This window comes from Neospora caninum, chromosome X, assembly GCF_000208865.1.
Source record: "Neospora caninum Liverpool complete genome, chromosome X".
NCBI classification, from domain to species: domain Eukaryota; phylum Apicomplexa; class Conoidasida; order Eucoccidiorida; family Sarcocystidae; genus Neospora; species Neospora caninum.
In genome coordinates this window covers 362,592-384,480 of record NC_018396.1, presented here as the reverse complement: position 1 = coordinate 384,480, position 21,889 = coordinate 362,592, and the positions used below count along the sequence as shown (strand labels likewise).

At 52.7% G+C, this 21,889-nt stretch overlaps 3 protein-coding genes across 3 annotated transcripts; 2 read left to right on the top strand and 1 right to left on the bottom strand.

Moving 5' to 3' along the window:
- Nucleotides 1–1,389: 1,389 nt before the first annotated feature.
- On the bottom strand, nucleotides 1,390–3,607 carry NCLIV_045240 (putative eukaryotic translation initiation factor 3 subunit 5; the record flags this gene model as incomplete). The annotated part of the gene is made up of 3 exons (XM_003884073.1): nucleotides 1,390–1,920; nucleotides 2,313–2,567; nucleotides 3,353–3,607. The coding sequence occupies 3 exons, from the start codon at nucleotides 3,605–3,607 to the stop codon at nucleotides 1,390–1,392; spliced, it is 1,041 nt and encodes a 346-aa protein (XP_003884122.1).
- Nucleotides 3,608–9,145: 5,538 nt separating this feature from the next.
- NCLIV_045230 (putative vacuolar (H+)-ATPase G subunit domain-containing protein) lies at nucleotides 9,146–11,424 on the top strand (the record flags this gene model as incomplete). Its single annotated transcript, XM_003884072.1, has 4 exons — nucleotides 9,146–10,029; nucleotides 10,287–10,429; nucleotides 10,712–10,772; nucleotides 10,995–11,424. The coding sequence occupies 4 exons, from the start codon at nucleotides 9,146–9,148 to the stop codon at nucleotides 11,422–11,424; spliced, it is 1,518 nt and encodes a 505-aa protein (XP_003884121.1).
- Nucleotides 11,425–15,089: 3,665 nt separating this feature from the next.
- Nucleotides 15,090–21,815, top strand: NCLIV_045220 (hypothetical protein; the record flags this gene model as incomplete). The annotated part of the gene is made up of 10 exons (XM_003884071.1): nucleotides 15,090–15,204; nucleotides 15,854–15,973; nucleotides 16,429–16,523; nucleotides 17,120–17,373; nucleotides 18,026–18,129; nucleotides 18,801–18,919; nucleotides 19,670–19,778; nucleotides 20,421–20,513; nucleotides 21,124–21,195; nucleotides 21,700–21,815. The coding sequence occupies 10 exons, from the start codon at nucleotides 15,090–15,092 to the stop codon at nucleotides 21,813–21,815; spliced, it is 1,197 nt and encodes a 398-aa protein (XP_003884120.1).
- Between the last annotated feature and the right edge of the window lie 74 nt (nucleotides 21,816–21,889).

The window sequence follows — 21,889 nt, the reverse complement described above, 5'->3', positions numbered from 1 at the left end:
ACGTACATACACGAGTCACGGACATACGACGCAGGCGGGCAGACGTTTCTTTTTTTGTGAGACATGGCACGTTCCTCATGAGAACAACCACGTGTGACTTCGTTTTATAGTAAAGGCAGTGCCTGTCAAGGACCCATTCAAGTTCACTCTTGAAGTAATGCGTTTCACTTCCGTCACCGGTACTCCCGGACGCCACGAATGGCGTCGGCCAAGTGTTTCTCTTTCCTTTTCCCATTTCTGTCGACCGACATGAAAGCTATTGTTGGCCTACGCCCAGGTTGCGCTACAGTCTGCTGGAAAGATTCTAGATTGCGTTTCCTGTGTCGCTACAAAAATACAGTTGTGTCCCGTCGAACCTGTCATTCAAATGAAAAGCTCTTTAAACAGTAAAAGGGGGTTGAATTTCGTCTGGCTGTACAGAAGTCGCTGCAGTTTTTTTTGCCGGCGCTATCCGCGAAATGCTCCAGAGAGGAAGAGACGGCACAGCAATGTTCGTCGCCGCTGGTGTTCGAGAAACGTCCTGCATGCCTTTGATTTCTTCGCGTCGGCTCCGAAGCCTCCGGTGGGGACCAAAACGTTTTCCTTGATCGGCAATAAGCCTATGACAAGTCATACATTTTACATGTAGCTCCAAAGGCCGCTGACTTTCCCTTATTCAGCACTTCTCCTCGGAGCTCACCGATTGGAAGCAGGCGACGAGCACTTCTGTGTCGTCACAACTACTACCTAGCGATCGAAGTTGCCTGCTTCTCGCGCTCCTATGTAACACTCCCACGCGTAGCCAAATGTGACGCCGCTTTTTGAAGCTCATCGGCAAGGCAAGACGTCATGTGTTACGCTCAGTTGTGTCACGGTGCGGTGGCGTGCAGTCGCTCTGCTTTGCGCTCCGTCGGTGAGTCGAACGTGAGAATACGAGCCCCGGGCGGCGAGAATGACCTCGCAGCGTCAGAAGCGATCAGGGATACGCGAACGAATCTCTGCGGACAACAGGGCTACGCCATTAGGTACCCAGACAGAGCAAAACATGTGAGGTGTCTTTGGGCCTCCGAGGGCTAAAAGAGGCGGTCACGTCCGAGACATCTGCTCGTCTCGCAGACGCAGGCCCTCTGCCTCGAAAGCTCTCCAGTGACCAGTCGCCTCATCGCAGGGGCAAGTATGCACTATGTCAAGGAAAAGATAAAAAGAAAAAAGGTTCGACAGGTTCCACAGGCTGTGACTCCCATAGCAGACAGAGACAGAAAGAGAACGGCAGAGACGTAACGGGAGAGAGTGCCTCGCGCTGCATGGACCCCCACGCACGCGCGACAGTCACACACAGCGTCTCTCCGCGCCTGAGTTACGTCCCCGCTTGCCGCGTCACCGAAAGGGAGCGCGACTTCCCAGTTTTCTTTAGAAGAAGGACGTGTTGAGTTTCTCAGCAACCGCAAACTGCAGCCGAGCCAGGCTGGTCAGGTGGACCACCATGAGGTTATCTTGGAGCGCGTTTTGGCACATTTGTTCAAAGACCTCGAGGTCCTGAACAGCTTCCACGCAGAGCGCCTTGCTAAGGAACCGACCGATTTCAGGATCTGCCTTCTCGGATCCGTCAAGGACGCTCCGCACGTACGCCCCGCACTTGTTCAGCTGGTCCGACAGCTTCTCGAGAGCCGCGCCCAAGCCTTGCTTGATGACTGGGACACCTGCAACGCCCGGCGTGTCGCTAATGGCTGCCACAGCAGCGGCCGAAGAGGGTGCGCTGCTCGACAGCGCGCTCGCCCGGTTGCCCTCGTGCTGCTGCCGGTGACGTCGGTTCGCTTCCCTGACCTTGAGGAGGAGGGAGAGGCCAGCCCGGTCAGAGGACGAGGCGAAGAGCTCCAGGGGCAACTCCTGGAACTGAAAGCACGCGTCCTTCGCCATGTTCATCGGGACTTGCATGTAGGCCTGTCGGGGCACGCACGGAACAGCAGACGAGACCGCGTTGAGCTCCGGCACACACTCGAGTTGGGCCCCGTCGTGATCCGGTGTCTCCACACACGTTCCAAATCGTGCTTCCTGAGGGCCGTGGGCATTCCCACCCCCACAGGCACCCTTCTCACCGCCCGACTCGCAGTTCGCGATCGTATACCCAGCTGACACGGTTCACAGCTGAAAGAAGAGACAGCTGCGCGACGAGTGAAGAAAACGGCCTCTTTTGGGGGGCAGGAGTCTGCCACCCTCGCGTTGTTTCGCCGCGTTTTTGAAACCCACCAAAAGACCTAGCACCTGCAAAAGCGCGCCGAGATGAGACGCAACAGCACACGTCCGCGCCTCGCATTTGCGTTCCGAAGACTCACCTTGATGGACAGGTTGTCGCGATCCATGGTGGTGTTCACCATCAGGTGAATCGGCTCCGTAAGCGGCGGCTGCGGATGGAACTTGGACACGGTGTTGAACTGTTTGAACCAGCCGTGGACGGCGCACGTCAACTCGGTCATTTCGCTGCCGGTGCAAAACCACCCTACGACGATGTCCTTCGCGCCGCTGCCGCTAACTTGTTGCTTCAACTCGTACATGGTCTCGTGGTGGTCCTTGATGATTTGCAGCAGACCCTGTTCACGCAAAGAAACGGGGGGACGGCGTTGGCGGCGTTTGTCCAGGAAAGGAACGACGCGACTCGCGCGACAAACACGCGCGCAGATGCGCCCACGGCCGCCGCATACATTCGTGGCAAAAACCAATCTCCACGGTGCGCGCCAGAGACAAAGTGGAGCAGCGGAGAGCGGAAAAACGAGACGGGAAACGCGTCAGAGAAAGAAGCAAGCGTAGGTGTCGAAAAGCGGAACGCGGCCACACATACAAAGGTTCCGTCGGTGCACTGTACGATAAACCGCACGCGCGAAGGCTACACACGAGTTCTTTACGACGCACAGCTCCAGCTGGGAAACGCCTGGAGAAGTACATGGTGGTGGAGCGAGTGTGCAGTCGAGTTTTTAGGAGTCTATCGACACTGGCGTTCGGCGAAATGGAGATCTTCACTGTAAACGCCCGCAAGTGCCGGTGGGAAAGGCCCGGTATCACATTTATCCTGATAGAGAAAGTGCAACTCGAGTTCGGATGGACGCTTTGTCAAGACGTCTACTGCAAACGCTCTGCAAAGATGTTTCAGTGGCTTCAGCCATTGCGGTCTTTGGGATGTCAACTCGAGAAGCAGCCAGGCGAAAAAGTACACGGTGTAAAACAACCCGAACGCGATCGCATCTGCTGTTAAAGTCTCAAGAGGAGCTTTCCCTTGCGTTTGCTTCGGAAACTGAATCTGAAGAGCTGGGGAACCATCTCAGGAGGCCCTTTTCCGAACAGGCGAGGACGGATAGACACGTTCCTTGCGAAAACTCACCTCATCCGTAAGAGAGTGTCTGTCGACGAAGCAGTCAGAGATGTCCACGACATTGCCTTCAGATACCGTTCCCAGCAGCGTTCCAATGACGTTCATCTGGCCTTCTTCGCGTCTCAGGTAAGCGTCCAAAATCGTCAGGACAACGACGGGATGGACGCGCACTTTGAGGGGCGGATACGGGAGAATATCAAAGTGTTTTGGCACATTGTGCTGCTGAGACGAGGTCCCAACGGACCTTGACACTGAGCGCATCATTTTGAATGAAAAGGAGGGTATGCGGTTCGTTAGATACAGGCTTTTCTTCCACGAGAACAAGTTCTCAACGGTCACACGGACAGCAAAGGCGTCCTACCACCAGCCAAGGAGGACGCGCTGGCCCGAACCACCCACGTGGACACGGAAGAAAGGACAGGACGGATTTGCGTGAAAAGTGTCTCCACGCAAAACAGAGCAAATGCTTCGCCGCGTTTTTGCGCTGTGGCGCACGGTTCACCGCTGAGCACTCGGGTGCTCGCTTCCTTTGCAAACGATTCCGGGCGTTTTCTGAACGAAAACGTCGAGGTGAAAGCGACGAAAGACAGATACAAATCCACACAAAACTACTCTGCGACAAGCAAAAAAAAAGGAGTCTATCCTTATCGTCCCCACACAACACCGGTGCGCGACGTACAGCTGGCGAGAAAAGAGGGAACAGACACGGGCTGAACCGTCCAAAACGCAGCCCTCGCGTCTCCTGGGAGGAAGTCGTACGAAAGGGGATTTGGGAACTCAGAATATTTTTCGGGAACACTGTTGTGAAGTCCAGAGCAGGCAGACGACGTGGAAAACTTTCCGAAAACCAGAAGTCATGTCCAACAGTGGGAGAGAAAACGCGCGAGAGTGGCAAACGCGGGAGACGGTTGGGGAGGAAACAGAAGAGCCCGGAGCATGGCACAGATACACGAATCCTTCTCTGCGTCCACACAAAGGAACTCGGCGGAAAAGTGAGAGAATTGTCGAGAACAGTGGTGCTCCGTCTGGGAAGAGACATCTCGAAAAGAGGCTTCCGTCCGGGAAAAGGCTCGTGCTGCTACGACGATTCGGGTGGAAGACGACAGCATGTGAGAAACACACACGAGGATTTGTATAGGCCGATCCGTGGCAGCGGGCAGTGCAGCAAGAAACGGCACACTTCGTTGCAAGAGGCATTTGTCAAATTGCGGAAACTCTTTTTCCCATTCATCTCGGAGAAGTCCCTGAGAAGCCTAGAAAATTGCAGAAAAGATGTACCGTTTTAAACAGGCAAGAGAGACCAAGTGTCCGCGGTCCTGGCCCTCCCGTGAAAACGAACCGCATGGCTCCGACGGTGTGTCTGAATCCAACGATGCAGATGTGTTTTCAAGCCCGTCCGTAATGTCATGCGGTGGCAGGAGAGCGTCTGGTTTTCCATTTGGAAAGTACCAATGTAGAAATAGACAGCTTTTGGTGATTGACTCGAAAGGTGGGCACTCAGATAATGCGGTGTATGTACCCAGACAACATGGTTGGAAAAAGCCTAGCCACGGGGAGCTCCTACATTTCACACAAATATCTATGCGTGTCGATTTGTCTCAAGAAACGTGCAAGCCAGAAGCTTGTCCACCCGCTTAGATCGCATCTGTATACTTTCTTCAGCGGTCACCGGAACCCAAGTACTGTTCGCTCTTCGCTAAGGCAACTTGAGAATGTTCTCTTGCTGCCGCTGACGAGTCGCTCACTCTTCTTTGGCTGGAAAGTTTTGGACGGCACCTGGCTCTTTCTGCAAGTCCTAGCTAATACTGTGGAGGGGCAGAGACTCGAACTTGGGGTTAAAATGGTGCTGAGTGCCATACGGCTGTATGTTGCCGGGAAAGGTGCGCGCAGGCAGATACACTTTACTCTAGTGGGACTTCTTTTTGTCACTTTTGCGTATTTCTCACCAACAAGCGGACGCGGCACTGGCGAAAGGAGAGTGGCTCTCTGTCCCCTAGCGACTCCGTAGACGGAGAGTACCGATGGTCACGCAGCTACTCTCGTTTTACTTAGAATACGTCATACCATCTTCGGAAACATCCGCTTGTAGCTCAGGATGAAACTCGGTTTATTCAGCTATTCCTTGCCTTCTTCATATTTAGGCCCAAGGGCGACTAACCGTCTACATAACATTCGAGCATGTCAGCCCTTTCCACCTCATTCAAACGGGGCCATCGATAGTTTAAAGCGAGAGCAACATACGTTAGTAATACAATCAAGAGCCGGATCCTTCGTTCCATGCTTCAATTCTTTCGCTTTTCTTCCACCGCAACGTCGTCTCCTGTTTGCTTTGTTGCGCGGTTCATCCAGAAGTTTAGCGCAAAGGCGATTTACCCGTACGCTGATTGTATGCCTTACGACAAAAGAGCACATGCGATCACAGAAACGACTATGTCGCCTGTACAATTTTTCCCTCGCCACTCGTTGCACGAAGACAAAGAACTCCTCAGAAATCTGCCAGCTGATCGCGGGGCGAACACACTGTGCTCAAATCTAATTCACCCACGTTCGGCCGATCGCGCCCACCTGTCATCAGCTGGTTCTACAGGATAGACGTATCCAGCCCCGTCCGAGATATGTACAAGATTTCTCGATAACCTCTCGCAAGCAGGCGGCAGACGTTTTGCAAGCCTTCCAATGTTGTGGAAGAATTCTTATCCATTTATCCGATTCTCCGTACATAGGCTACCCTCTAAAGTCAATGGCGCCGGTCCGTGGGCCCCTCAAACAGCGCAAAAACGTCGTGTTTGCGAATTCCCGCGACCAAGATCCCAGTGCGCATCAACTCGGGAAATAAGCGTTGGCACGCCGAGTACTCAAACATGCCATTGCTCATCAGAGGACGATATGGAAGTTCTCTGTGCATCAGGCTGGGAGGCCAAGTAAATGGGTCCACACCTGGCCACGGGTATGCTGGCGCAGGTCTCGGGTTTTGTGAAGGAGTTTTTGCGAATGAGTAGTGCTTGCACATCTCAGCCATATGCAGGGGCTGTCTCAAACTAAGCGATACCTACCAAACAGCGCACCGCTTAGGACGGTAGTTCACAAGGCCAGTTCTGTGTGTAGACTGCCAGTTCCTCTATGTGGGGCTATCCGAGCCCGGTACCCAGTCGACAAACAGTGTTTCCTATGTGCGTTTTTCTGCTGCGAAGGCGGTTGTAGAGCCAGCCTATTCACCCGACCAACCCCGCCACAAAGTTTCACGCCCTCTTACCCGATGGTGGTCTAGGGAATGGTAACCCCGGTACTCCCTCCCTCGGTACGACCGAAGCGGGTTGGGTTGCTGCTTTTCCTACAGAACACTTCGTGCGGAAGGTCGCGTTCTCTACCACTCCGCACATATCTGGACAACTGTCTGTAGGCTCACAGCCCGTAGTAAAGAGGAATCGTGCCGAACTGTAGTGTCTTACGGGAGACATGTTCTACTGGTAGTTCCCTGCGGAAACAGTGTGACACGGATTTTACTCTCCTGGAAGGAATGCGCTATTCACAAAGAAAGACGCAGGGAGGGATTAGAGGACGCGAGCTACAACATGCGCTGCACGCAGCTGCTACTACGCTGTGTGCACATATTAGCTCTCTAATCTTTTAGCCAGTAAGGCGGCGGCGCTTCCTGTTTGTGCAGAGGGGTTCGGACGCAAAGACGGGTAGCGATGCAGGATTCCCGCCAACGCTCTCAAAGTTACGGGAGAGAGAGACATTTTTACGTCAAAAAGCGAAAACAACTCTGTTTTCTCGGCGTCTTTCCTTTGTGGGAGCAGTGAGAGGGTTTAACCCCTGGCAGCGTGTGTTCTTTGGGGCCCAGCCTGCCCGGTTTTTTCCAGCTGTTTGGTCAGCACTAGAGGGTGGGTTGAACGATGTGAAAGCGCGTGCACGCGAGACGGCGGGAGCGGTTCGGCCTTTTTTTTCCAAATCCCACACCAAAGAGCCAATACAAACGGTGGTGATTTTCGCGGCAATGTTGGAGAAAAGCTCGGCTAAAGCGTCCGTGGAACAGCCAACCTGTTCGTGTTAATCCAGCAAGAATCACATTTTTTTACATCTGCATTCGAGAAACGTTCGCTCGTCGGCTCGTGTTGCTTGAGAAGAGAGTGAGCGAGGCAGCACCGAGCCCCCCTTTTTTTAGTTTTTCCTTCCGTAAGTTGCCCTTGTGAACGTTCCCTTTCAGCAGCCCTCTCAGTGGTTCAGGTTTTAAAACCGCATTTCCTTCTTTTCGAAATCGACACAACAACGAGTGGTTATCGTATGGAGCAGCTGATTCCGCGCTTGCGTGCCCTTTTCCCAATGTCCTTACCAAAAACGCTGGCGTGACTGCGAGAAAGTCCCATGCCTCGGGACTCCTCCATCGGCAGCAGATGCTGTAGTCCTCTGCACGCTCGCGTGACAAAATGCTGTAACGCAACAGCCATTCGGGTGAGTTGGCGATCCGGGCGCTGGAGCGCAGTCCTTTTCGCGATTCACGCAGTGTCAGGCTAAACGCCAAAGGCGGTTGCTGCTGGTGGCCCAGCGACGCTCGTTCCGGCTTTCCTTTACACGCAGGAAAGCTGCCTTTTTGCCAGGGGGTGAGGCTCCATGTGTCGTCAACTCGTGACGAACTGCCTCGCGAAAGCTGTTTCGTGGGCACACGTCTCGCTAAGTATCGGAGAGAGCACCTCGGCAACCCAAGTTTCCTGAACCCGCACAGGTTTCTTGTCCACATTTCAACGAATTGCGGGCCCCGTGTCATATGCATTTGTCCTCCTTTTTACCGTATGTACACCCGGTTGCACACGGTGAATCCTAGGAGGAAGAGTGGGCGACGCTCCAGTTAACGAGACAGAGGAGGATAGGGATAAATGGGAAAGCAGCGGTCTACAGGAGGGGAGAAACCGAAAATCGAGTGGTCCGTTGCTTCTTCATGGTATTTCCGGCGGGCGTGAAACGGACACAACCAGTCGGCTGTACACAAGTGGCGTGGCATCTGCGGTCGCGTGCCTCCGTTCTCGGTTGTCGCATCTTCCATCCTACGCCAGTCGGCACCGCACATGAAGGCACAAAACTGGTGGAGGCGAGACTGAGGCGGTTGTGTGGTTTTTATCACTTCCTGGTCTCACGTGTAACGTGGGTTAGTGTTTTGGACGGTCGATTCGTCTTGCTTTTGGTTGATATGCCGATTTGGCTGGTTTTTTTGAGAGATGCCACGGTGTTGACCCTTCCCTTTTCGTCTGCAAGGCCAAAGCCCTTGTCGCCGTCATTTGACCTACTCTCACGTTCCCTCTCGCGATACAGTTTCCTGTTGTCAAAATTTCATCCCTTCGCGTTGGGCGTCCCCGCTAGTTCCAAAGGCCGCCTGGGTCTGAGTCTGCCCCCCGTTGCATTACGCCGCGTCGCGCGGGAGCTCTTTTCTTCGACAGACTTTCTTCGACGAATCAAAGCAGGGCTGCCAGCCCGATTCGCGCCGTCTGCGGCAGCGCCTGTCGTGTCCTGTTCCAAGCGTGGGGCTCACGCGGCCCCCGCGCCTTCGAAAAAAGAAGGCTGAATTTCGTCTCCTTTTTCACAAATCCTCTGGACTGAACTGTGGTTTTTGAAGGCGCGAGACACGGCGGTGTCGGTGACGTCCCGCGCTCTCCGTTGAACCCCCTCTTTTCTACCGGGAGAGTCTGCCTGTCTACGCGAAGGGCAAACCCGCGTCATACCCCCCCTCTCGTCGTGTCTCTCTTTCGTTTTTTTCCGTGTCGATTTCCCTCCGTCTCTCGCGCCGCTCTCCCACCTGAAGCTGCGGCGATGTTGAAGCGCCTGTCGAAGGCTTCCCGGAGCGGGTCTGGGACGACCCGAGGCTCGCATCCTGCGTGGGAAGAGGCGGGGAGCACGAATCCAAACACGCCGGTCGTGGAAGACCCTGGAGGGGCGGGAAGCGCCTCGACCGCAGCTCAGAAGGGGACCGGCGCGGGGGTTCCGGGCCAGTCGGCCCGCGGCGTGACCAGGGACGGTAGCGGCGAGCCGGCGAGTCTCCGGAACGCGCCCGGAGATGGAGAGCCGAAGAAGCGACACTCGCGCACAGGCAGCAAGTTGTTCTCGCGCCTCACCTCGAAGGTATCGCGGTCCGTTTCCGCGTTGCTCCACGGCGACTCGGGCCCTGCGGAGGCATCCGCAGAGGATGCGAAAGGCCAAGCAGACCGCACGCGGTCGGACGGGCAGTGTCGCGAACCCGAGGCAGAAAAGAGTTCCGCGAGCGGATCGGCAGAGGCCGGCGAAGCGGCGCTGACCCACGAACCGTCCCTCCCGCAAAAGAAAAAGTTCCACATTCCCCATCCCCACCTTCCCGGGCACATCCGGAACGCAGCGAGACCCCACAGCGGTCAGCCAGGCGGCTCGGGCCTGTCGGAGGGCGCCGAGGGTTCGCACGGCGTCGTGCACAAAATGCATCCCTCCCACCTGCCGCACTTGCATTTACGAGGCGCGGGAATCCTCGCCCACGCCCGCGACGAGGCACACAGCGGCCAGGCGCAGAACGAGGCGGATTCGAGTGCGGGGGGCGTCGTACTCCTGCAACAGCTTCACCAGGCACACGAGCGCGCGAGGAAAATCGTAGAGCAAAGCCGCAAACAAAAGGAAGGACTCCTGCAACGCGCGCGGCGGGAAGTCGAACAAGAGGCGACGAAACTCCGGTAGGCGGCAGAACGCTGTACAGAGACACAGCAGACCCACCGCAAAGGCGATCACAGTTTGCAGAGAGACGCGGGGTATGCAGCACAGGGATCCAGAAAAACGCGTCGAGTTGTGTCGAATTTAACGTGCATAATGTCTTCGGGCGTTCCAGCTGAGGTATGTAACTCCTCGGGAGCTCGAGACCCCAGTGAGGGCTTCGGTTCCCGTGGTTAGATCGGTGTTGTTTCTCTCGCATCCTCGTGTGTTTCTTTGTCAGAGAAGAAGCGGAGAAAGAGTTCGAAGCGTCGGCAGAGACCGAACAGCAGGAGGACGCGGCGTTTATCGCGGAGACGAACAACGAGGAAGTCGACGTCGACGTCTCTCCGGAAGTGATGGATCGTGCCGTCCACTTTTGCATTGGTAGGAGGTTTGCCGTCCGTTGCCTGTTCTCATTTGACGAGAGAGAGACATCACTCCGGCGCGTTCGTCAGTTTGTGATGCAGAACGCGCGCATGTTGCCCTCTCTTCTCTCTCTGTCTGTGTCTCTGGTCGCGGCTTGCTGGCGTGCGCGCTTCTCTCTGCCGTCCGTTCTCGGTCCCTTGCCTCCCGGGAGGGCTCTTCAGCGTCTCTCGCGTCTCGAAGACTCGCGCCGACTGCCTCCATCCTGTTCGCCTTCCCCCCTCATGTCTGTTGGGCGTTCAGACCAGGTGATGTGCGTGGACGTGGAGCTGCCCGAGGAACTGCGCAAGCGCCTTCCTGTCATGTAAGCATTTTCTGTTTCGGCGGTTTCTCCAGAGGCCTCTCAAGAGACGTTAGCCGCCCGAAGAAAAAGCATGGCTCTCGGCGACATGCCTCCTCTTCGTTTCCATCTGAGCACTCGACTGCAACTCCCCTCCCCCGCCCTCTCCCCCCTTCGCGCGGTGCTGCGTCTTTTTGGGTGTGCTCCACCGTTGTGTCGTGCCCGTTGTGCCTTGTGTCTTTTCAGCAAAGCGCATCCGCCGACGTTCTTCCGGAAGAGTTGCGCGTCGCAGTACCCGACAACCCGCGGCGGCAAGGGAGAGCCGGCGATTTTGAAGGCGGCGCTGGAGCACTCGTACCGCCAGAGCTTTAACCAGAGCACAGCCCACTACGGCTCCTTTGTCGGCCAAGACAATGACGGGTACCGAGGCCCCGGTCTGAGCAACCTGAGTGGCTCCGACGGCTCGCGAGAGGCGAAGAAGGACGTCTACTCAGCCATCCTCGGAGACCATGCGTGGAACGACGACGAGTTCCACATCGACCTGCCGGACACAGCGGAGCAGTCCCGCGGGGACGACAGTTGGTGGGGCTCAGGGCGACGCCGAGACGGAGAAGGCTTCTTCCGCCGCGGCCAACAGGCCTTCTGCCAAGGCTGCTGGCCAGCGGTGTCCTCTTGAAGCCCGAGAGCAGAGAAAGCGAGACACGGAGGCACCGAGGATGTGGAAGGACGGAGATAGGACGGAGGAAAACCCGGAGAACGGGCGCCGGAGTCGTTTCCCGCGGGAAAGAACGTGCATGCGGAGGACAAACGCTCAGTCAAAGCGTTGCCCTCTTCCTTCTGGATGTGCCAGCCTGTCATGTGTTTGCTGCCTATTGCTGTACATAGAGACAGGTATATGTATGCGAATATGCATATCTCTCTCTCCCCTACATATATATATATATATATATATATATATGCATTTGCATATAGAGAACAGCAGGGGCAGTTTACGCGTGCATGGTGGACGCGTGCGTCGCCTGTAGTCCCCGCGAGAGCAATCGCATGGACTAAGGGCTCCGGAAAGACCGGAGATTCTGGACAGGTGCGGTGAGACGCGTCGCTCAAGTAGTCTGTTCAGCTGGAGATGCAGTGACGTTTTCTCGCTGCGTGGCGAGACGGAGACAAGAGAGGATGGAGTTATGTACATCTGCATGCATATATATATATATATAACATACATACCTATGTATAAAAATATATATATATATATGTGGATGTGTGTGTGGAACCCTACCCGTCGAATATCACTATTGCATTTATCGCTGGGTACGCACACGCGAACATGCTGGCCTACGTGCTCGGGTGCGCCTCTCTGCGTCTCTCCTCCATTTGTGCACATTGTCTGTTTCGAGCTCTCTTGCGTGTGCGGCAAGCCTGTCTTTCTGTCAGTGGCGAGATGTCTGTGCGAGTCTGGGGCATGAAGAGCCCGCGTGTCTCATTGGTTTAGCTGGACGGATCGGACTCCGTGCGTCGGGTGGGGAGAAGAGAGTTTGAGGTCCCGGGCGCTGTGCAGCGGACTTCTACAGACACCCGATTGCGTTGTTTTGGTTCAAAACGTCACGCCTACAGTGCCGCGCTCGCGTCGGGTGTGTGATTCTTTTGGGCCTTGTATGTGCGTCTTCATTCCCTTCTGTTTCCCTGTCCAGGGATCCAGGGCGTGCCTGCGTATATATTTTAAATATGTGTACATGCACACGTGCGTGCGTGTTTCTTTTTGGGAGCGCAGGGTACAGCGACCTCGTTGCAGAATGTCTCGCCGCTATTGGCGGCTCAGCGTATCTTAGCCTGTGCAGGGGTGACGGCATCTCTGTGGGGAGACAGCGCGACTGACTTGAAGGGGCAGGGGCGCGGGCTGAGCTCCCATAGATTAAACGAGGAGGGGAAATAAGGGGGAGACGCTTTCCATTTTGAGAATGAAAGGACACACGCGCCATCTTCCAGAGAGGAGCGGGAGGGGGGGGTGGGGCGGAAAAGCGCAGACTCGCGACAGATCCACAAACGCATCTGTCTAGGTCTGTGGGTAGGGACATGTGCGTTTCTCCATGTCTGTGTGTGCCCGCGTGCATACACATATAACATATAGATGTGTCATGTGTGGTGGTGCGGCGTTCCTCTGTTGAATTTTGGCGATATGGCGTGTTTGTTCCACTCAAGTTGCTGCGAGAGCGAAACTTGTTCGAGACACACTTGGCGACTGAGAGACTGTCTGGCAGCTTCAAGAGAGCGCGCGAAGCACACTCAGAAACGACTCCAAAACAAGGCTGCGCCGTGCACACGACTTTCACTTCTGCGGACACAGGTCAGGTGTCGGCCGGCGACCCTGCTGGTTTTCGCGTTTTCAGCTAGCCACCGAAAGCGAAAACACTTTTTTTACTCTCGCACACGCCCCGCGTCAGAGCGGACTCGCGGATTTTTGACGGAAGAAGAGAACGGGACCCGGTGGGAGGCAGCACGCCCATGCGACAGAATGGAGGACAGCAAACGTATGCTTGTGTCCATATATATACATCTTAAGATCTCAGCAGATGTGTTTCGTGTATTTGGGATAGGCAGATCCCGAAGGACGTCGCGATAACAGTCGTTTTTGTCCGTGTGGTTTTGAGTCAGGACGTGGCGACTGTAAGCCATCAGGAAGTTGGCGAAGATACCCGAACCTTTTCCGGGCACTGTTCGCTTCGCTTCTCCGAGACAGGGTTCGCTCCGGCCCTTTTTTGTGGATTTCTCTTTCTGTGAAAGACGGCAATCCAAAAGTCGGACCTTCTGGGTCCCTCGACGAGCGCAGAACACGAGAAGCGCCCTGACACCAGGTCTTCTCCCCCTGCGCAATCGTGCACATGAGAGCCGCACGGAGGCGAGACGAACGCTGTGAACGGATGCAAAGCGCATCAGTCAAATCTCCAGTTACAACTGTATGCCCGCGTGGCGCCTTACGCCGCAGCCCTTGTGTCCCTAGAGCCTACAAGGCTCCACGTGTACATACGCAAAATAGTACGAAGCCTGCACTAAACTGGGTCCGTTGGGAGTCGCCTAACCTTTGTAAAACCCCGGGAGCGTTACGTCCGGTTCTAGATAACTGCTGTCTAATGCTTGAGGATCTCAAGCTTCGCCACTCTCTGTTCCAGATGCTGTAGTTGCTGGAAACGCTGAATCAGCTCTCCTCTAGTTTCGCACGAGAAAGCAACGTGTACGGACTGTTGCCCGGCAAGGGCCAAGTCGCTCTCTGAGGTTGTGCGCGGCTTCCTCGTCGGCAGAACGCGGTCGGTGAAACAGGAGAGAAAGATGAGAGTGCAAAACCCGTAGCGCCTCTGTACTGGAAGGCAACATCTTCCTGCAGTGAGATTCACCTTTTCACGACGAAGACGAAGGCGGGAAAACGACGGAAACAGAGCTTCTGCGTTGCTGGCGGGGTTTTCGCCTGAATCTCCGTTCCCTTGCATGTTCCGACCCCCTGTCTCGAGGTGCGTTCACACTCCACCACGAAGGCGTGCGTCTTGCTGTTGAGAAAGCAGGTTTCTGGCCGCCCTTCTTGCTTGTGTTGGCTACATATTTTGACGAGAAGTGTGAACGTGACGGCAAAGAAACATCCACACTCTCGCAAAAAGGGACGGATTTTTCGGCATACAACCCAGCGCATGCGCGTGCCTCGCGAGGCGCCTCTGTCTCGGCGGCGCGCGGAAGACAAGCAGTCTTTGCCTGTGCAAATCTCCGCGTTGGTCTTTTTTTCGGCTCGTTTCTGCCGCACGTACGCACATCCGAAGAAGACGCCATTCGTCTTTCGTGCTGCCGTCGGTTGCCGTCGTTTTTTTCCGGCGAGAAACTCGAATTCTCCCCTTTTCCCCTTTCGCCGCGCAGTCTCTCTGTTCTGGCGACAACGCAAGCTACTTTTCTTTGGTCGTACGCGCGCGCGTAGTTTCAAAAGTTCGAAACCGCCTCTAATTTCTCGCCTGCTCCGTTTTTCTCCTCCAGCTTCGCCTCCTGAGTTGCCTTTCCTCCGTCTGGCGAAGACACCCACCTCAAGGGAACTGCTTCCACCAGTAAAAGACAAAACGGGACCACCGCGCCCGCTGCAGTCCCGGAGGTCAGGAACAGACAGCCTGCCGAGTGACGAAGAGCTCTCGCTCAGGTTCTCTGACTTCAGCAGTTAAGAACGCTGCAGCTCTCGGCCGTCTGTCGTCAGCGCCAAATCCTGCCTCGACTCTCCCGCTGTCGCTGTGCCAAAACTCGACCTTCCGGTCCTTTTCTGGTCCTTTTCTGGTCCTTTTCTGTTCCTTTCCTGTTCTTCCGGCTCCTCCCACAAACATGGTCACCTCTGTAGCACAGCCGGGGGGGGGAGATGACGAGAGAGCGCGTGCACTGCAGGAGTATGTCGCGAAAGTGAAGGAGCACAGAGAGTGCGAAGCAAAAGTGAAAAAACGTGAGTGCGTGCCTTTCCAGAGCTTCAAGCCCACCAGTTCCGCTCTGGACAGCAGTCGAGCGCACACCTCACACATGAACGCTCATCCACATTTATTCGTCCTTCTTCATCCCTGTTCACATGCATGGCCAACACAGTTGAGAATACACATGCATTTGAACCTAAAACACATACAATATCCCTGCATATCTATATCTCTATATATATGTTATATATATATATATATATATATTAGATATATGTAGGTATAAGTGTTCAACCGTATTTACGACGCTATGGTTATCTAGTAGAGACGGTTGTGGGTGTACATGTGGAAAGACGGACAGGATGGTGCCGAGATGTGTGGAACTGTTTGTTGCGAAGCCTGGCAAACTAGTTTGACCCTTCCGCGCTCACTGTCGCATCCAAGGAGGGAGTGGCGAGAGCCTCTGTTCGGACCCCGAACTTTTTCTTCATAGATACCTGCGTGTATGCAGTGTGTATGAAGTGTTCATATATATATATATATATATGTTTCTATACATATTGCACAGTTATGTGCATGTTAACGACAGTAGATAGAGGAGTTTGCGGTTCTGTCTGAGCGCATGTGCACGTGCATGGCTTTCCCTGAAGCCACTCCGCGGAGTGATGCGCGTTTGTCTCTCAGTCCGCGAGGAAGTGAAGAAGCAGTCTGGCAGATATGAGAAGACCGAAGAAGATTTGAAGGCGCTGCAAGGCGTCGGCCAACTGATTGGAGAAGTTTTGAAGCAGCTAGACTCTGAGAAATGTAAGTACCCTTCCCAAATCTTCAAAACTCAAATCCTCAGAGGCCTCCCTCAACCCGAAATCTGCTCCCGTCCTTTCGTCCAAACACATTCAAGCATGTGCTGCGGCAGTTTCAGACTCCGTGTACATACACATAAACGTATATATACATATATGCAAATATAGAAATATATACAACTGTGGCTATGTATGTTTAGGCATGCAGATGCCTCCGTATACGTATACTATATCTGTGTGTTTCCGTCTACGTGTTTGCCCTTCAGGAGAGACAGCCGTGCATGCTTCAAGAGTAGAGATGTAGACACAAGGCGACAGGCAGATCAGTTCCTTTCTGTGTCTTGGTCAGTCACCGTCGTGTGTTTTGTGCATGCAAAGGGGACGCCGGCACATGCATCGCAGCGGCCTTCGGCCTTTTGGCGTTTAATCTTGCCTTTCCTCTCTTCCGTTTGTCTACAGTCATCGTCAAAACGTCCAGTGGGCCTCGCTACATGGTTGGCAGCAAACCGAAAATCGACAAAGCCTCGCTGACGGCAGGCACTCGCGTCGCCCTCGTACGAACTCCACTCGCCATCCCCATGCCGAATTCAGTCCTAGATGTACACCATGCATGCTCTAGTATACAGATATACACACATGCGCAAGTTTTCGCGGTCACCATATATATATATATATATATATATATATGTACAGAATGGTACACACAATATTGTCCGTCTAGGTATGTGTATCTCTACATTTATGTATAGACAAGCAAGGCTAGCGGCATTCTCATGTTTATCTAGGCCTGTCGCGCTACATGTGTGCTTTTTTAGAAGACGCGTTACTGCCTCTCTATGCCCCGCCTGTGTGCACGCTCTGAATGCTGTAGACTTCCAGGTATCTTCTGCGCAGTGCGTCGCAGATGCTTGTAGGCTGCGGGAAGACTGCCTCGCCCGAGGACTCGTGAAGTCAAGAACAGTCAAGAATCTCGCCCCCATCAAACGGGACGTCGGCGCCCTCTATAGAAAGGAAACGAATCCTCCACGACACATCCATACATTTACACGTATATGGTCATCTACTTTGATATATATATATATATATATATATTTATATGGGAAGATTGTTTGATGAGGGTGAGGCCGTGGGTTGCGTGTATTCTTTTTAGGACATGACGACGTTGACGGTGATGCGCAAGTTGCAGAGAGAAGTGGATCCTCTCGTCTTCAACATGCTCCACGAGGATCCTGGAAGTGTGCAGTACGGAGAAGTGGGAGGTCTCAGCGAACAGATTCGCCAAATGCGAGAGGTGATCGAGTTGCCTCTGACGAACCCGGAACTCTTCAAGAGAGTGGGGATCAAAACGCCCAAAGGCGTTCTCCTCTACGGCCCCCCGGGGACAGGGAAAACCCTTCTTGCTCGGTGCGTCTCCTGTGGCTGCCTTACATGAATCCGAGCCGTGCATCCCGTACAAGCACCAGGAAGAAAACCACCAAATTGCAAACACTACTTGTAGAACTTGGGGCAGAGACCCAGCATGCGTGTGCTGTCCACCCCAATTCGCACCTATAAACGCATGTAGCAAATATGCATGTGTGTACATATTTGTATATGCCTATACATATATATATATATATACGAATATTTCTGTGTTTTTTTCTCGGTTTGTTGATTTCCATCTCTCACCAACGGCTGTAAGTGCACGCGTTTGTATCTCTATATTCAAAGCGTGTTGGAAGGCGTCCTTTTGGAGGAACTTCGGGTGTGAGAGAGAGAGGCGCGCAGGAGCACGATGGAACAGCGCGGCCTGTCTCTAAGTGTGTTCTGCATGCGTGCGAGACAGCTCGGTCTTTCCCTGGATTTTCGCCGAGTACCTGGCGCCCTGGAGTTATCTATTCGTTGTCATGAATCCCGATCTTCCTCGGTCTTTCTATCGACATATGCTCTATGCAAATCTGGATACCGTGTCTTTCCTCCATCTCTACGTCGGCCTCTCTAAATATAGAGAGATTTGGAAAGGACGTTGTGGGATTTTGAACCGGCGCATCCTTCCGATGGCCTCTTCTGCATGCAGCGCGATGGCGTCGAACATGAATTGCAACTTCATGAAAGTCGTCGCTTCGGCCATTGTGGATAAGTACATTGGCGAAAGTGCACGCGTCATTCGCGAGATGTTTGGTAAGGCGAGACCTTTCTAGGCAAACGTGGCAGAGCCGTGCCAAGTGCAAGAAATCGAACGCCAGGAAAACAAAACAACAGGCTGCATGGCCTAGCGAAACAAGGCGCATCAGAGAGAGAAAGAGGCGAGACTTGCGAGCTTTGTCTTTTCTGTGCCGAGACACAACTGCTTTAGGGGACGGTCAATGGAAAAGGGAACAATCACACGCTGAGCTGTGCGCTTCAAAGAGGAAAGATCTGAAAATTTGTCGTGATCCCCAGTTTAGACGTGCACGGGCTCGGCGGCACAGAGAGGCTCTTCTTCCGATTTACAGCGGCGGACACATGCCTCTCGCGCGAAGGCGTTTTCGTCGGTCCTTGCGCAGCTGCTTGATCTCTTCTCGTTTGCGACTCGTCTCTGCTCCCATCTCCGCTTGCCTTTTCTCGCTCCCTTTGGAGGCCTCAGTGTCCTCTCTCCATCTTTCTTCTCGCCTTCTTTCTTCTTCCCTTGCGCTCTCTCCCCGTTTCTTCTGGTTCTTCTCCTTTTTCATCCGCTTTTTCTCTTTCGCCTCGCGTCCTCCGTGGTCCCGACGCTGCGCCCTCGTTCTCGGGTTCTCTGCCTCGCTCTGAGTTTCTCTTCTCTCTGCTTCGTCATGCTCTCTGCGTTTCTTATTCTCTCTGCTCTTGCTCAGCGTATGCCCGAGACCACGAACCGTGCATCATTTTCATGGATGAAATTGACGCCATCGGCGGTCGCCGCTTCTCCCAAGGCACCTCTGCAGACCGCGAAATTCAGCGCACGCTCATGGAGGTGAGCGCTGCTCGAAACCAAAGCGATTTTTTTCAGGCCTACTTTTTTCTGTTTCCATGGATTCAACATGTCTCCAGACACGGCGCACGGACCGCAATCGCTCCGGCAAACAACTCCGTAGCTCTACAACTATATATATATATATATATATATATGCATAAAATGGTATATATAGAGAGATGTATCTATTTGCCTATGTGCATGTATTTGTATGTGTTTCTATTTATGCTATGCCCGTGGAGCTTGGAGACCAGGAAACAGGATGATATCGGTAGCGCACACATCCGTGTACAGAGTGAGGTTTCCGGTGTGTCCTTCGAGCAAGTTCCCGACAAAGAAAGCTATAAAAGGATGACCATAGACTGCAGAAAACGCCGAATCATCGACGGCCCTCCTTTGCTCTCTCCCTCTTTTGGGGTGTGGGTTAACGAAGGCAACCGCCAATCTGGAAAACCTGAAATTGTAGCTCTTTTATATATATATATATATATATATATTTTATATATACACAAATAAATCAATGCACACCTCTATATCCAACGCTAAATCTCCATCACTCTGTATACATTATATACCTCTTTAGGCGGCGCTCTGTACCGAGGTATATCTATATATATGCATGTATGTATGCATATATATAGATATCTAACGCTTTCTCTCTCTCGCCGTTTCTGTGTTCTCGTAGTCTTTTCGAGGAGAGAGTATTTGTGAAGCATCTGGAAGGGCGGTGTCTCTTTCCCTTTCCTGCAGCTGTTGAATCAACTCGATGGCTTCGATGAACTCGGAGCTGTGAAGATCATCATGGCCACAAACAGACCAGATGTCCTCGACCCTGCGCTTATGCGTCCTGGCCGTCTCGGTGCGCCCCTCTTTGATAAACTTCCAAAGCCCCACAGACACGCACACGACTCGTGGATGATTTTTTCAGCAACTGCAGAAACCATTCTACTGCGCGTTTGTCGAGATACGGAGAGATCCAGAGGCGCCTGTATATAGGTGTAATGGTCCACGTATACTCTTTGCCCGTCGCCGCATATATATATATATATGCATGCACATGTGTACCTGGTCGTATAGGTGTATGTGGCGTGGCACGTCTTACCCGTATTTGTGTCAGTCTACAGAGAGTCAAGTACTGTATTAAGACATATATATATATATATATATAGTTACAAGTATTCAATGATACATACACCGAAATGCACTGATTCTTAACCAAATTGTATGCGCATGTGTACGTGTCTACAAGTATATATATTTATATATATATAGTTATACATGTCTACTCACGTGCATATATATATATATATATATATATATATGTATATATATATATGTATATATATATATGTATATATATATATATATATATCTAGATCATTGTGTACGTGCAGAGAGGAGAGGCGTGAATGTATGTTTGCGGCGTTGAGCTGAGCGCATGCGATTAGAGTTTTCGAGGTTTGATGGTTTTCTGAAGCTCGTGGGGCCTTCCTTTCTGCAGACCGCAAAATTGAAATTCCTCTGCCTAACGAGACAGCGCGCGTCGACATCTTGAAAATCCACTCCAGCAAAATCGCCAAACAGGGCGACATCGGTGAGAAGCAAAACGAGGTTCAACCTCGACACCTCTACGTGCATCAATCATTTTTCGAGAAAAAAGATATGTATATGTATATTTATTTATGTATATGTATGCATATATATATTTCTATGGCTAAAGAGAAGCTCGTGTAGATCTCCAGAGCATTGTATCTCTAGACAAGAGAGGTAGAGGTAGGTAGGCATGAGCAAATACGTTCAGAGAGTGAGACATGGAGGAAGAGACAGAGACAATTATTAAAGATGCGTGGAGGGATACTGGATGGATAGTCGCAAGCTGTTTCGATAGGTCTGCCGACGTTCATAGTGTTGAGTGTGCTTTTCATCTTGAATCACACCACTGTGAGCACATAAGGTCATCGAATATAACGAACGGTACAAACTGTAAACAAAGGGCTCCTTAACTTAAATGGAGTCAACTAGATACAAACCATAAAAATGTATAGTTAGATTAATCTGTGCGTTTCTACTTCGGTTCTCGGTTATACGTTTTCGGCGTGAACTTCCCCGCTGGACGGAACACCAGTCACTTTCGTTTCTTGTCTCTCAGAGGCTTTTTGTTTCACCGTCTTGTGCGTCTCCGTGGTTATCTGTTTCTCCTTCAGACTACGAGGCCATCTGCAAGCTGTGCGATGGATTCAACGGCGCCGACTTGCGAAACGTATGCACTGAGGCGGGTGAGAAATTCTTTCCTTCCCACGCACGTGCATATACGCTCAAATACGCAGACGGCGACATGGTTATAGGGGGGCGAACAGATACACGGAAAGAGATGTCCTAAAAATACATACATATAGATCTGAAAAAGGAGACAGGTCGATCGACAGAGAAGGTACCAAATATACATACATGTATGCATGTATACATATATATATATATATATATATATATATGTTTAGGTGTCGTTCGTGTGCGTGTGTAGATTTCAAAGTGGGGTGTGTGTGCGCATGTCACTCCGTGTTTTTATGAAGAGACTAGGAGGGGGAAACGCTGGATGGGCCGATTGATAGAATGGCCAAAAGACATCCAGTAGCGGGCGCACGAGCGCGTCGACGTTTAGCGTTCGCCCCCCGAGCCTTGTGAAGGCAGAAGAGCTCTCGGGCGGCGGAAGAAACGCAGCTGATGGGTTCGGCGAATCTCGGAATCGAGTTGTCGGAGCGTTTGGGTTGTCTTGCATGCAGGCATGTTTGCGATTCGAGCAGAGAGAGACTACGTTGTTGAAGAAGATTTTTTCAAGGCTGCTCGGAAGTTGGCAGATAACAAAAAGCTTGAGAGCACGATCGACTACGACTTTTGAGATCTTCTGCATCTCGCTAATATCTGCTTTCGCCTGCTCGTTTAGTGCTCAATGTGCGCCTGAGTGCCTTGCGT